The sequence below is a fragment of the Sus scrofa genome, chromosome 7, assembly GCF_054392235.1.
Source record: "Sus scrofa isolate SSC_HxYL_T2T_F1_AM1 chromosome 7, Sscrofa_HxYL_maternal_Yorkshire_Landrace_v2.0, whole genome shotgun sequence".
Classification (NCBI taxonomy): Eukaryota; Metazoa; Chordata; class Mammalia; order Artiodactyla; family Suidae; genus Sus; species Sus scrofa.
This window is the reverse complement of record NC_139389.1, coordinates 135,595,935-135,611,309: the sequence shown is the minus strand read 5'-3', so window position 1 is coordinate 135,611,309 and position 15,375 is coordinate 135,595,935. Positions and strand designations below refer to the sequence as shown.

The window sequence follows — 15,375 nt, the reverse complement described above, 5'->3', positions numbered from 1 at the left end:
TCCGCATCCGTCCTTGAACCGGCCGTTTCTTTTTAGCTTTTTCTCCTCCTCCTCCAAGGAAGGATGCAGTAAACCTCCAGCCAAAGGCACGCTGACCCTTCTGCGAGCACAGCCTCCAGGTCTCTACGGCTACGACGCTTAAGTTAATAAGAGCCAGCGTCCTCTGGAGAAAGGCCAGCTCAACAGCCTCGCCCCAGGGCCCCCCGCCCCCCCTTCTGTGCGCCTATGCCAACCTCACCCATCTCACGGCCCCTCGTGCTCTAGAGTCCTGCCTCCAACGGCCTGTGAGGAAACCAGCTTTGCCCCTCGCTTGGTAACATGCAACAGCCCTGAATGAAAAGGAAGCAGGTCTCTTACGGCTCAGCGGGTTAAGGATTCGGCAAGGTCACTGCAGCGGCTCGGGCCCCTGCTGGGGTGCACGTTTGGTCCCTGGCCCCGGAACTTCCACATGCCACAGGCACAGCCAAAACAAAGACACAAACCAATGAAACAGAAAAACAAAGGCATACAAAATACAGGCCCCAAATTTTCATCATGAAATTCAAAAGCCATAGAATTCTTCGTCCACCTGTCATGCCAGCTCCTAAACACTCCACCTCAACGTGTGTGCTTCTGCCGCCTGGCACGGCCCGGGCACCGCTGCCGCAGGGAGGTCCGCGCCCCGCCGAGCACGGCAAAGGGTGCAGCGGGTCAGAGCTCTGTCTCCTCGTCTTGCGGCGGGTCTGGCAAGGGGGTCCCGCCAGCCCTGACCTGGGCCAGACCTGGAGAGAGACCCACCGCCCCGTGGCCCTGGTGTGTGGTCTACAGCCCAGGAAAGCCTGCCGTGCCAGAGACACCGCATGAGGAATGCGGGGAGCAGCATCTTGTGCAGAGAAGTCATAAAACAGGCAGGTCAAGGCGGAGGGAGCACCTCCAGCCCCGGCGGAGACCGTGTTTAAAGCACCGGCTCCGACGCGGCGCCCGCTGTCGCGCCCCTCAGGGAGGCGCCTGGGCTCAGCGCCCGCGGCGGCCTCACCTCCACGATGTCCTCCACGCTGAAGTGCACGTCGAAGGCGAGCTCGAGGTCGTGCTCTGGCAGGACGGGGGCCCCCGTGGATGGGTTCCACCCCAAGCCGCAGAGGACTCCGGTGTAGCACTTTCCGTCGCGATCAACCCTCAAAGAAACGTTTGAGAAAAGTCAGCACCTCCACGTTGCGGAGCCGCTGTGTCCATGTTAAAGGGACCGGCCAATGAAACCAGCCCGCACCCCGCCGCCCCCAAGAGAGCAACGAATTTCATTTTTGCATGTTCTCCGCCCGTTTCTGTCTAAGAAGTACTAGCGTGTGGCTATGAAAACAGGAAGTCGTGCTTTTATGAACACCCGTTATTTCGGTTTTTAACTCTCACTGCAGGAGACAAGACACGGCACGGAGGATTTGATGCCGTACAGTTTTTCCCTCTTTCTGAATTCTTTCCCCGAGTTGGAGTCTCAGTAGTGAGATTTCTGGAGAGAAAGCTCCGCAGGCCTCCGGGGCTGTGCCAGACGCCCAGCGCTGCTCCTTCCCACCCGAAACCCGCCACGCAGGCTGAGAACCCAAAGCGCCACGTCTCCGCTTTACCAAAGAGCCGCCGCTCCCTCCACCTGCCACGGGTCCCCCCGCTTCCACCCCGGGAGGTCCCCCTCGCCCGCTGTCTCTCCATCTCCATGGCCACCCGCCTGGGCCGGAGCGCCCGTTTCTCACCCAGACCCACGCAGCCGGCTTCGGACCCGTCTCCCCACACCCACCCCGCTGCCTCCGCTCTGTTTTCCACAACGGCAGACAGCGCTGGCCTCTCAGACGAGGCTCCTGCTCGCTCAAGGGCTTCCAGTGGCTTCTGTGCACCCTGGACACCACCACGAGCAGTCCCGTCTGGCCTCTGCTCGGCTCCCCCAAGTGGCGTCGCCTCCAGCCACGTGCTCGCCCCCCACTAGGCCCGGCTTCTCCGCTTCCCTGCAGGCCTGTCTCCAACCCAAGGAGCTCAGGCCGCTCCAGCAGGAACCCTGCCTCTCCAGACGCCCCCCAGGGCCCTCGACCTGCAGGGCTCCTTCTCCTGTTCCAGGTGCTAGTTTAAACGCAGAGCTGCAGCCCACGATGGGTTCAACACATAATTATCAAACAAGTGAACGGGCACTAAAATTGAGTACCTTTTCAAATATTTTGGTCATTTTCTTTGACTCTTAATCAACTCAGAACTTTTCCCACCATCTGGATCAACGAAATTTTTTATGAAAACAAGCTAAGCAAAAAAAGTTCTCTTCTTAGTCCGAAACAGAAATACACACACTTTTTTTTCCCCACTTTAATAAAAATAAGAGGGGAGTTCCCTTGTGGTGTAGCAGGTTAAGGACCCGGTGTTATCACTGCAGCAGCTCAGGTCACTGCTGTGGCACCGGTTTGATCCCTGGCCTGGGAACTTCCAGGTGCCTTGGGCACAGCCCAACCCCCCCCCCCCCACCGCAATCCCACTTTAAGTAAATTCAAAGCAGACAGACTCAGAATTTAGACTTAAAAGTATTTGCTTTACAGAACAGTCACCAATATGTTTCTTTAAATAGTAAGCTCCCTCACATTATCTTTGATGAATATAATTTATTATTTCACAGAGTTAATAAGCCAGGTCACCCAGAAGAAAGGTAAGCACTACTTCCTCACTGTTCCTGGAATGTCACATCACCTCCACCTCACCAAAGCAGCTCTGAGACTCAAACTGATGACAAACGCACCCCAACAAGGACAGTCCTGAAAGATTTAGGCGAGAATCGACCTACCTAGGGGAGCAATTTTCTGCTCATCCGCTCTAAAACTTAAGGTTTTTTTTTGTTTGTTTTTGCTTTTTAGGGCCACAGCAACAGCACATAGAGGTTCCCAGGCTAGGGGTCAAATTGAGCTGCAGCCATCAGCCTACACTGCAGCCATACCAACTCAGGATCCAAGCCAAGCCTGCAACCTACACCCCAGCTCACGGCAACGCCGGATCCTTAACCCACCCAGCGAGGCCAGGGACTGAAGTCACAGCCTCACAGATGTGGGTCAAGTTTGTTACCACAGAGTCACAACAGGAGCCTCCCTAAATCTTGCATCACTAAAGGCAACCAAAGACCTGGGCTTAATTCTCTTCGAGGGCCCTAGATATTTACATAAACCTAAGAAACCGCAACTAAGACCACAGAAACAGGGCGTTTCTGCCGTGGCGCAGCGCAAACGAGTCTGGTGACCATGCGGGTATAGGCGAGGTGGCAAGAGCCCGACGGGCCCGGGGCGCCCTCTCTCCAAGGTGGGGACGGGGACGGGGATAGGGACGGAGGCGCCCGGCCCTCCCGCCCGGGTTCTCTCTTAGGGATGCGCACACCTACCTCAGCTCCATCACCGGGGCAAAGAGCATGCTGAGCAGAGCAGGGAGGCCGGGAATGTGCGGCAGCAGAGACGTTTCCCGCAGCAGCACGGTGGACCCTGTCAGACGGCAGGGTGGGGCGGCTCAGGCGGAGCAGCGGCGGGCGGGGCGCAGGGATGTGTCTCCAACGGCAAGGGGCTCCCAGGGTCAGTCCCCACAGCCCCGAGCCCGTCCCGACGCTGCTCAGGCTTGGCTCCCATCTGGGGACGAGCTGGGCTTGGCCATCCCGTCTTTCCTTTCTCCGCCACCGCCGTCCGGGTGTCTCAGGCCGGGAACTCGGATTTGCACTCGGCGGTGGCCAAGCGCACGGAGCGAGCAAATGCACATGCAGGGCGTCGGTTTACGCGTCTCCGCGCAGCAGGCAGGTGGCGGTGCCCCATCACCGCTGCCCCCGGAACACAGTCCAGAGACACGGCCCGCGAGCAGGAAGCTCTCACTGGTCGGGGACGGAGCTCCCGCAGCTGACGTCGAGGGAGGTGGGGGCGGCGGCGGCCCGAGGCCCCCCCACTCACCGGTGGCGTTGACCGACAGGGACGCGGCGACCAGCATCCTCTGGTGGCCGTCCTCAGGGGCGTCGCTGACGATGACAGAGTTGACGCTCTCCTTCTCGATCCACACACACCTGGAGGCAGAGGCGCAGGAGGCAGCGGCCCATCCCCGCACCGGGCAGCACCCCCGCCACACGCACGCGGGTCACGGACGGGGCAGGCAGTGCCACCCATCTCGAGGCCCCCCCCCCGCCTCCCCCGATCCCAGACGCTGCCTGGTGCTCGGACCCCGCCCAGCCGGCTCCCTTCCGCCTGCCGGCACCCTCCGGTCCTGCTCTCCCCGCGCGTGGGCCCCGGCCAGGCGCCAGCCGTGACGGCTCTCGGAAAGCTCTCCTCGAGGGCCTGCTCCGGCCCTGTCCCGCCCTGTGCCGCCCTGTGCCACCCTGGGGACAGCCGAGCACGGCCTGGCGCTTCGGCCAGGGTCCTCCCACTCCATCGTCTCCAGGCTCGGTCCCTTTCAAGGCCTCGTGACAGCACAGGTCCTCGCCCTGCATTTCCAACAGGCTGGCGGGTGGGGGGGGGGTGGTGACAAGCCAGGGGCCCCTTGCAGCAAGTGCTCACTTTAAAAACCCGTCCGCGCCCAGGCGTCCCACCCGTCTTAGGACGAGGCATCCCGTGAGGCTCTGCCGACCCCGCCTCGGGCCCCGCGGCCGGAAGCACCTCGCCGGCCCTGACCGCTGCCCGTGGAGCTCCCCCGTGGGCTGCGGGCCTCGGCTGCCTCGGGAACAGCTGGGCTCCCTCTCGGTCTCTCTCGAGGGCAGGGGTTTCCTCTTTGAGCCCCTGCCCACCGGACCCACAGTGCAGGGAAGACCACCAAGTGTGCTCCCTGTGGTCTCCTCAGACTGTCCCCAGGACACGGCGGGCAGCCCAGATGTGCTGAATGAGTAACAATCCCCATGAGAACAGAAAAAAACGAGGCTTCGATGGGAGACACCCCAACACGTCCTGCACAGAAGGGCTCGGCAGACGAGGGAAAGGGGACCTGGGATGCGGAGCCCGTGAGGCTGAGGGGTTGGGAAAAGGCCCGCGTTCCCGCAGGCTGGCTGTGAAGCAGACGCCTTCCGACGCGCCCTGTCAGCAGCCGGGCAGGGAGCGAGTGCAGTGGGAGCGGAAGGCCGCCATACCTGAACGTGGATATCCGGGTCAGGCTGTGGCACTTCAGCGCGTAAGGGTTAAAGGGCCCGTGAAGGATCGCCTGCGCACGCGGAACGTACGAGCTGTTAGCCGCTGGCAGAACATCCCTGAACCTACATTTAACAAGTCCCGAAGCCGGCTCATCGTTTTCACAAAGAAGGGAGCTGCGCCTTGGTCAAAACGGCCGGAGCAGGTGCCCCTGTGCCCCCACCCCCGGGCCAGGCACCCCCCCACGGCCGCTGCGCTGCGGAAGCTCCTCTCCGAGGGACCCGGGCAACAGTATCTGATGCACACCCCGAACTGTGCGGACGTGAAGGCGCCCCCAAAGGGGATGTCAATACTTAATGACCACGAGCATGCAGCCCCCAGGCCTCCTGGTGCCAGAGGGGGGCCACTGTCAACTCCCGTGAGCGCGCCCGTCACCTCGCCGCCAGCCAATCAGAGGACTGGGATTCCCGGCCTCACCTGGCCTTTTACAGGTGCTTTGCTAAAGCCCTTCGGGGGATTCGGGGCTCCAGGGGCACGAGCCACCTCCCCGCCACTCCCCTGGGGGCCTACAAAAGCCTTTCTCTGTTCCTGTTTGCCCAGCTTCACCGGGCCTCAGGCACACAAACTGGTGCTTGTAACAGCAACATTTTCAAGATTCAGCACGGGGGAGAATGCCTTCGAGAAGGTATCTTTCTGGGATGCAACTGAGTTCTTCAATGGTTTCACCCACGCTTCTCAACATACACACTTAAGAAAGAGCTTTGGTGAAACTCTGTACAGGTATTGCTCTGTACAGGTATTGCTTTCCTTGCAGCGGAACGGCCCAGTCACTGGAGCAGGCCTGAGACCACACAGCTAGAGGCGGGGGCAACGACAGTAGAGGCGGGACCAGGGCGGGGTCTCCCAGCCAGAGCCCCCTCCAAGCAGGCCGGCAGCCTGGACTCCGGTGCCCGCAGGGCGGCCTGGAGCCGCGCACGCCGAAGCAGTCATGAACAGTAATCCTCGGATCTTCCAGCTACGTGGTTTTTGTTGCCCGACTCCTACGCGCCCCCGCAATCTCCTCAGAGCTGCCCCTCAGCTCCCCGAGAGCCTGCTCCCCGAGCCCGAGATCCTCGGAACGCCTGCTGAGTACAGTGCAAGCCTCGACATTTCGGCCGTGCGTTTTGGCGGACACTGCCTTCGAAAGGGTTGGCTTAAAAAGAGAACGAGCCAGAGCTTTCCTCGCCTAAGCCTGGGCTTTTCTCTTACTAGACACAGGCTCCATCATGAAAAAAGCAACAGCATTAAAACCCAGGATGGGAAAACCGCCGTGACCGCCAACGACAACTCAGCTTGCCAAGGCAGCAGGAGGTAAGCGTTTCCAACTGCACTCAGAGGCACGCCTGCGGTTACCTTGCAGTGCGGGTTACCCAGCTTGGAGGAAGCGAAGCTCTCCAGCAGACCCCGGATCAGGTAGGTTTCATCCTCCCTCACGAGGGAGGACGCAGGCGCGTCTGCCGCGCCCTCCACGGCTTCGGAAAGGAGACCCTGGAGCATGTCGTGGCTTTGCTGGACAAAGCGAGAAAAGCTCGTTTCGCTAAGAGGCAATGCCGTGTTCAGAGCCCCTCAGTCCCAGCGCCGCTCCGAGCGCCTCCGGCACGACCTTCAGGACCCTTCTCAGGGGACCGCGCCATCGTCGGGTGTCCCGGCAGCTGCGTCACGTGCAGTTTAAAATTCAAACGGGAGTTCCCGTCGTGGCGCAGTGGTCAACGAATCTGACTAGGAACCATGAGGTTGCGGGTACGGTCCCTGGTCTTGCTCAGTGGGTTAATGATCCGGCGTTGCTGTGAGCTGTGGTGTGGGTTGCAGAAGCGGCTCAGATCCCGTGTTGCTGTGGCTCTGGCGTAGGCTGGTGGCTACAGCTCTGATTCGACCCCTAGCCTGGGAACCTCCATATGCCGCAGGAGCGGCCCAAGAAATAGCAACAACAACAACAACAACAACAACAAAAGACAAAAAGACAAAAGACAAAAGACAAAAAAATAAAAAATAAATAAAAATAAAATTCAAACGAAAGCAGACAGACAGGATTCATCAAAGCCTCGGTTCATGATCCTCAGACCTACCTTTCCGCCGCCAGAGCGCTGAAAAAAGGGAGGAAGAGAACGTTTCACACCCAACCTCAGTCCCATGTCGGGGATTCCACCAGGAACCCCAGAAGGGTTTCCACGGAAACACGGGTCTCTGCCCCTTCCCCGCCTCAGCCCCTCGTCCTCAGCAGAAATTACACAAGGGAAACAAACCACCTTCAACAGAAGCCTCCGGGGCAACCCTGAAACTTTCAGATCTAGAGAAACAGCTTCAGAACGGATTTTGAAAGAAACAGTTGAAAGACATCTTGAAACGCTTAAAATACTTTGAGGATTTTATTAATCATTTTCATTAGAGAGAGAAATCTTAGAATCCATATTTTTTAAAAACTTCCCCAAAGAGAACACTGTCACATCTTAATTTTCTCTCTCTCTCGCTCTTTTTTTTTTTTTTTTTTTTTTTTTTTTTGCATTTTAGGGACGCACATGTGGCATATGGAGGTTCCCAGGCTAGGGCTCAAATTGTAGCTCCAGCTGCTGGCCTGCACCACAGCCACAGCAACGTGGGATCTGAGCCATGTCTGCGACCTTCACCACAGCTCACGGCAACGCCAGATCCTTAACCCACTGAGCGAGGCCAGGGATCGAACCCGCAACCTCATGGTTCCTGGTCAGATTGTTTCCACTGAGCCATGACGGGAACGCCCACATCTAATTCTCATTCCGAGGGAAAAACAAAACAAAACAAAACAAAACACGTGGCTGTGAGCTGTGGTGTAGGTCGCAGACGCTGCTGGGATCCCGCGTCGCTGTGGCTGTGGTGGAGGCCGGCAGCTGGAGCTCCGATTCGACCCCCAGCCTGGGACCCTCCATACGCCACGGGTGCGGCCCTAAAAACGACAGGAAAAACAAACCCAGAGCCAGCTTCCCATCAGGACGCCAACCGAAGCAGCGGCACTCGGCCAGCGACACTGCGTCTGGAGGAAAACCTGGATGACGCTCCCAGGGGCCCCACAGGCCTCAGGCCAGCGCCCCCCCCCCCGCCCCCTCCCCCAGCGCCGGCTGCGGATCCTGCGAGGCAACGGGCCCCCACGCCCCCCGCACACGCACCTTGGACTCATAGGGCTCCTCGGCCAGCTCGGCGTAGCCCTCCCGGACCAGCGCGGCGCGGACGTCGATGGAGCCCTGGGCCCCCGCGGGCCGGTAGGCGTCCACGTGCAGGACGCCGTGCACCACGGAGAAGACCTCGGCCAGCAGCGCGCAGCCGCGCACCAGGGCCGCGAAGCGCCGGCCGGCCGCGCCGCTCCAGGGCTCGCCGCACACCAGCGACCTCGCGGACGGGCGCATCCTGCAGATCTTAAACTCCAGAGCCTGCGGATGGGACACAAGCGGCCACTGCAGCAGCCGCAGCGGCCGGCGGCCCGCTCGGCGCCCGTGGCCTGGGAAGCGCCCTGGCCCACGGGGCCCTCCCTGGGTCCTTGTAAAAAGCCCACTGAGAACAGTTTGGGGACGAGTGAGGATTTCGCAGGTAAAAAACCTGGTTTGGCTTTTGCTTTTGCACAACAAAACCGTTCCGAATACCTCTTAGACTGGGTCCATGCAGACCGCAAGTGTGTGTGTGAAAGGGCCTCCAGCCCACCTGGGCTCCGTCGGCTTTCAACACAACCCGAAACCTTAGAAACAGTATTAAAAAATACTGCTGAGAGCTCCCGCTGTGGCACAGCGGGTGAAGGAACCAGCATTGTCTCTGTGTTGACACGGGTCCAACCCCCAGCCCAGTGCAATGGGATAAGGTCGCAAATGCACCTCGGATTTGATCCCTGGACCAGGAGCTTCCACATGCCGCAGGTGCACCCACGCCCCCCCAAAAAGAAAACAAAATACTCCTGAAGGAAAACCACCACTTTTTTGCAAAGTTTGAAACCTTCCATGGATTTTTCACTCTCTCCAAAAGCAGTGTTTTTGCAAGAACACGTTCAGTCACAGATTTTTGGGAAAAAAAAGCAGAAACCAAACTTGGCAAGCATGATGCCAGCACCCGCTGAGGCGCCAGGCCAAGACTCCTCTGAGCTGAGGGCTGGACCGTGGGACACGAGGGGCATGTCCACCCACCTGGAAGGGCAGCTCGAGAAGCTGACAGGGCATCTCCATCAGGAGGTCCAGTGGCACGAGCGCTCTGTTCCCATAGTCCACGAAGAACACCTAGGGCGCGGGAACACCAGCTCACGCGGCCGCCCCCGAGCCACGCGGCCGCGTCTCGCACCGGAATCACCGCTATTTCGTCTCCACTTAACCTTAGACAAGACCTCCTACCGCCTCCTGTAAGCCCGTCCCATCTCCCTCTGGTTCGCCACAGAAAACACACCTCAGCGCAACGGCCACACACACAGAGGATCTGCGCCCTGAAGTAGCTTTCTCTACCAGCGTCGGCAAAGGGCGCCAGACAGACCGAGTCTGGATGCGGGTGAGTGGGCAAGGGCACCAACTTCAGACGGCTTATCTCGGCTGAGAGCTGCTTCAGAACCTCGGCATTTTTCTCATCAATCCTGTATCCCCAAAAGTGCCCCACCTCGACCACCTGGAAAGAAGCAAGAGCCGCAGCGCTGAGCCCCGGAGAGGGGTCCTGTAGAGAGGAACAGGCGCTCCCACAGCAGCGCGGGCACGTCGGACCCCCAGGCCCCGCAAACTGTCCTCCTCGGGCGCTAAGTACCTACAGGCTCTCAGGAGCTGCTTACGAGAAAACGCGAGGTCCCTGGTCAGGGGGCCGAGGAATGTGGGGCCCCTCCTGGAGGCGCCCCAGGGCGGCACCAGGGGGTGGGAGCAGGGGCTCCAGCCGCCAGGCCCCGCTGAGCAGTTCTCACCCGCTGCCCCTGCGACGGCCAGGGCCCACACGGCCGCAGAGGGCCGGCCTTCTGGAAGCCGAGCTTCTACGCCAAGTCTCCCAGTGAGGGCTACCTATGGATCTACCAGGATGCATGATGCAAATGGAACTGAAATTTTATTTTGAAGAAGTAAAAACCATACCCTCATGAATAGTGGTGCCAACGCTCGTTTTTGTCGATAGAAACGGAATCACACAGGCAAGTGTCACTATGCTAATTAACAGTTTTACATTTACCATGTCAGTAAAACCGATTTTTTGAGCAGTGTAAACATACTAACAGTTTACGATTAAGCTCTGATTCCAGAATGAACACGTACAGTAATTCAAGGTCACCCAGGCGTACTAGCATTGGCCCTGTGCGCAGCAGGTGTGCTCTGCCAGGGCCCGCGCCCAGGTGCCCGGCACGGTCCGTGCCTGGTCCAATCTGAGGGCACAGAGGAACCGAGGCACAGAGGCCGCCGGTGCGCTGCCCTCGGACCAACCCCTCCATCGAGGGCAGGGTGTCGGTTCCCGGGTACCCAGCCCGTGTGTGTCCCCACGTCCGTTGCTCCAAGCACACCACGCGACCGCTCTAGTCAGGAAGACGGGAAGCTGGTGTCTGGTCGCAGCGTCCCTACCTCTGTCACGCTGACCGTCAGCAGGAGCTCCGACACCGCCCGGGACCTGCCCGACGTGTGAGATGAGACCTGTGCAGCGTCCACCTTCTGCTTCTGAAAGTCCACGCTCACCCTGTGGACACAACGTTTGTAAAAAGGCAACACGGGCGTTACAAAGAAAACACGTTTACAGATGGGCAGTTACTGCTCGAGTTATTCCACTGTTTCGCCCAGGAGAGAACACTGATAAAACGCCTCAAGCCAGCGATGACGGGTTTCATCTCAAATCTGCGGTTCTGGCGGCTTCAGGGCCGCCTGCGGAGGGCGGGCCCCCAGGCACCCAGCACCCTTTGGCACCTGCAGGCTAAGTGACCCGCAGGCCCTCACGGTCGGCTGCCACAGAGTCTTTCGAGAAGGGAAGTTCTAACGAGAACCTACGGTCGAGCGCAGGAAAACCTACTCGATGGCCTGCAACGGCCTGCGGGGAGAGAAGAGGGGCCTATCTACCTGTGTGAGCGAACGGCTCTGCTGCACGCCTGAAGCTCGTACACACTGTGAGGTCACTAGACTCCAGATTCAAATTTTAAAAAGAATAAGGGAGTTCCCGTCGTGGCGCGGTGGTCAACGAGTCCGACTAGGAACCACGAGGTTGCGGGCTGGATCCCTGGCCTTGCTCAGTGGGTCTTGGAGCCGGCGTTGCCGTGAGCTGTGGTGTAGGTTGCAGACGTGGCTCGGATCCCGCGTTGCTGCGGCTCTGGTGCAGGCTGGTGGCTACAGCTCCGATTGGACCCCTAGCCTGGGAACCTCCATATGCCGCAGGTGCGGCCCTAGAAAAGGCAAAAAGACAAAAAAAATATGTATTTTTTTTGTCTTTTTGCCTTTTCTATATATATATATATTTTTTTTGTCTTTTTGCCTTTTCTATATATACATATATATACATATATATATATATATATACATATATATACATATATATATATATATATACATATATATACATATATATATATATAAATTCTAAGTCTAGGACCTGCAGTGTTTCCTAACTTGCGGTTTCAGAGGTGACTGTGACCTTTAGAAAAGTACAAGAATCTATGCCTGCTTAATAACCTCAGAAGACACATAACACGATTTTCTAACCAGCCTAAGCGTTAGCACGCGTCCCTTAAAGCAATGATACAGTCTATGCCAAAATCTGAGGAGACGAAGCATAAACTTGATAAAAAGCTTCCTTTCCTAATGATTTTATTCTTAAGCGAAGAGGAGGAATTACGAGACCCTGGTCCCTCCCTCTTCCGACTCTTCAGACCCATGTAGCGAACGAGGGGGGCTGAGGCAAGAGCAGCCCGCAGGACAGGTCTGCTCTATGTGACAAACTGAACCCCTAAACTCCCAAACTCTCGGAATCAAACATCCCACACCGGGGCACAGGCTTCTCTTACCTCTCACCAATTCCTCAAATTCCTGCCAAACTCCTCCTGCCGTTAAAGCCTTTTCCTAAGCAGTGACGCCTGGGAGGCCTGCGGGCGCGCGGCAGTGACCTGCTGTGGGCCCAGAAAACCCAAGGGCCCCTGGCAGCTGCTGGGTGGTGAGCCCCTGTTCTGGAGCCAGCCAGACCCACGCAGGCTCCCCGCCCCGCCACCAGCTGCGGGGGGCCCTGCTCAACGAGGAGCGACTGGGCGCTCCCAACAGCTTCTCCATTTCGTCGGACTGGCGGCTCTGCTAAGAAAAAGATGCCACTTCGCTCAGCAGGAAAAGACGATAACTATCAGGAGGAAGAAAGGAAGCTAATACTAGGTTCAATCTCTTTGCTTTAAACTGAAAACGACATAAATGATTCCACTCGAACCTCCGAACGGCCTTTCGCAGTAGGAATCGCACAGTTAAAGCGACGAGAATGCTGAGGTTCAGAGAGGTCTGGCATCGTGCCTCAGCACACACAGCGAGGAGAAGATGGGGTCAGGGGTCACGGCAGCTCTACTGGCTACAGGCCAGTGCTGTAGGTGAACCTAAGCAAGACTAAACTGCAGTTGAAGAACAGTATCTGGGAGCTCCCCAGGGGTACGGTGCGTCGGGGATCCAGCATGGTCACTGCTGTGGCGTGGGTTTGGTCCCCGGCCCTGGAACCTGAGTGTGCCGCAACTGCGGCCAAAAAAAAAAAGCATCTGAAGACGTGAAAGCGGGCGGCGGGAGGCGCCGCCTCCTCGGAGAGTACCTTGCAGTCCTGAGCTTGGCAGCAGCCCCGCCTCGCACCTTCCCTTCGATCTCCTCTGCAGGGTGGACGCTGAGTTCAAGGGACATTTTCAGCTGGGACAGCTTAATGGCCATGCACACGGCAGGAAGCGTCTTAAACCTCTCCGTTGGATTACGTGAAAACTCCACGAAGGCTCTGCTCAACAAGTGTAAAGGAAAAATACACTTGACCAAGAAAAAGTATTTAAGGGTCAATGTTTCTCTTATGAGAAATAAAAATTATAATGACACGTCATTAAATTAAAATTAAGCATAATCTATATTAGGCAACACAACGCAGAATAAAGATTGAGTTCAAATGCAATTTCCAGCTAAGAAACCTTAATTCTCATAATTAGAACAAGGTAACAGGTTTACAGGTTTTTTAAAAAGTTTTACTATAGGAGTTCCTGTCATGGCTCAGCGGAAACAAATCCGACTAGTATCCATGAGGACGCAGGTTCAATCCCTGCTTGCTCAGTGGGTTAAGGATCTGGGTTGTCGGGAGCTGTGGCGTAGGTTGCAGAGGCAGCTCAGATCCGCCGTGGCTGTGGCTGTGGTGCAGGCCGGCAGCTTCGGCTCCAATTCAACTCCTAGCCTGGGAACCTCCATATGCCGCGGGTACAGCCCTAAAAAGACCCAAAAAAAAAAAAAAAAAAAAAAAGTTACTGTAAAATAAAAAGCAGATAAAGCAAACCACACAAGCGAGCAGTTCAGTGGCCTTCCCCATGTTACCCCAAAGCACCACGGAGTCCCTTACCAGCGATGCTGACGAACGCCCCCCACCCCTCGCCCGCGTCCGAGGGTCCGATCCCCCACCCCTTCCTCGGGAGCTAAGAACAAACACGCAGTAAAGGACACCGGCCAGATGTTTCCTGGTATAAAGAGGAAAAGCTCGCGCTGTTTACGTACAAACGTGAGAATCTCCTAGGTCAAAACATCATACTCATAAAACAGACCTACGGCCCCTCCAGAGGCTGCCAGGAAATGCGCTACCCTGAGACGTGGGAGGTCCCTCGGCCTGCGCCCCCTCTCCCTCCCGCCCGCCTCGGCCCGGTGCCCTCTCACCCCGCCCCCGCTGCCCCTTGGTAAACCCACCGGCCGGCACGTGCCCCCTCCTGGCCTCTGCTGCTGTGTCGCCAGAAGGCTTCCAAGTCCTCCTTAGAAAGAAGGCCTTTCGAATACTCCCGACCACACTCCCAGGATCTCCAGGAGTGCTGTCAACTCAGCGTGCGGAGCAAGCCACGCCTGTGCCCCCGACCCCAGGCCGCTCCGGCTCCCCTCTCCTTCGTCCTGCCCAGCCGCCCACCCGCGCCGCCGCCCACCCGCGCCGCCGCCCATGGCTGAACCAAGAGCACCCCCACTGTCCTGCACCTCCTTTCCCTTTCAGACCCTGCCGCCTGGGTGACAGCTTGTCACCCCGGTTTGAGCGGCGGCTTCCTCTCCTGCTCCTCCCTGGTCAAGCTCCACAAAACACAGTTCCAATGAGGACACCCTCAGGGGTCTCTAAGTGCCCAGCAGGTGTGTCCATACTGGTCAGCTGGCCACAGACAGCGCTGGCCTCCCGCTGTCCACACCCCATCCGACACACACTCGCACACACCCCGTGCTTTCCCACGTCACAACGCCGACGCCCTGGGCTCCTGCAGGAGCACCACGCTCAGCCTGTCTATCTCCAAGGCCCGCCCGACAGCGCCCGAGGAAGTCCCAGGCGAAAGCCGCTGGCCCTACGCTGAGCCTGTCTCCTGCCCGCCTGGCCTCTCCCAGGACACGTCGCGAGAGGCAGATGGCTGGGCTCCGACCCCGCCCTCCACGCCGCACACTGAGCCGACAGCCTCTGGGAGGAAACTTGTGCTCCAGGGCCCAGCGCGGGCCCTGCTCGATCCGAGAGGACACTCGTCATTCCTTCAATCACTGTTTTAGGTCCCTCTTTAACTACTTGCTGCCCGGAGCTGGTAAAACCAGAAGACCACCGCCGCGTCTCCAAGTAACTGGCCTGACATTGGCACTGTGACGAAAAATCGGAAATCCATGAGAAATACAACAAAACATAATTAAAGTAGCTAAAAAGAGGCCCCTGACAGGAAGAATAAGAAACAAACACAGAATCCAACCCACAGGGAAGATTATGGGAAGCGGCTGCTGCGGGCTGAGTGAGAGCCTGGACCGCTCAAATCAGTTCCAAGACCATCCATGCGGTGTAACCGGAACCTCAAGAAGGCGAAGGGACTGTCCATCTTCGAGAAGCATGGTCTAGCTGTGTGGGTCCGGTTCTTACTGAGCAATTTTATATAAGCGATTGAGAGTTTGACTGTTTTAACTTGTATTAGGATGTTTAAGAAGACGTGAGGCCCTCTTGAGTGTAGTTAAATCTGTAACAGTTGTGAGAAGTACTTGGAGAGGCTTTACCTATTAGGGTTAAATATTTGCCACAGGAGGCATTCACAGTGCTCAGAAAGGAAACCAGTATTTTAACCATAGGATCAGAACGTAAACCGTCTGTGTCACCC

The 15,375-nt window shown here is 57.7% G+C and overlaps 1 protein-coding gene across 8 annotated transcripts in view; it reads right to left on the bottom strand.

The window, feature by feature from the left end:
- TDRD9 (tudor domain containing 9) overlaps positions 1 to 15,375 on the bottom strand; it is an 84,979-nt gene that overhangs the window by 9,494 nt on the left and 60,110 nt on the right. For 7 of the 8 annotated variants that reach the window (XM_084970285.1, XM_003128749.5, XM_084970286.1 and 4 more), the window contains 10 exons: positions 12,849 to 13,022; positions 10,652 to 10,763; positions 9,516 to 9,728; positions 9,263 to 9,352; positions 8,261 to 8,521; positions 6,474 to 6,629; positions 5,084 to 5,154; positions 3,924 to 4,033; positions 3,374 to 3,470; positions 1,016 to 1,154 (listed from right to left, as the gene is read on the bottom strand). In XM_084970285.1, coding sequence (XP_084826411.1) covers positions 1,016 to 1,154; positions 3,374 to 3,470; positions 3,924 to 4,033; positions 5,084 to 5,154; positions 6,474 to 6,629; positions 8,261 to 8,521; positions 9,263 to 9,352; positions 9,516 to 9,728; positions 10,652 to 10,763; positions 12,849 to 13,022 — 1,423 coding nt within the window. Of the gene's footprint in view, positions 1 to 1,015; positions 1,155 to 3,373; positions 3,471 to 3,923; positions 4,034 to 5,083; positions 5,155 to 6,473; positions 6,630 to 8,260; positions 8,522 to 8,731; positions 8,824 to 9,262; positions 9,353 to 9,515; positions 9,729 to 10,651; positions 10,764 to 12,848; positions 13,023 to 15,375 lie in introns of all 8 variants that reach the window. The other variant, XR_014811452.1, reaches the window with a different exon arrangement.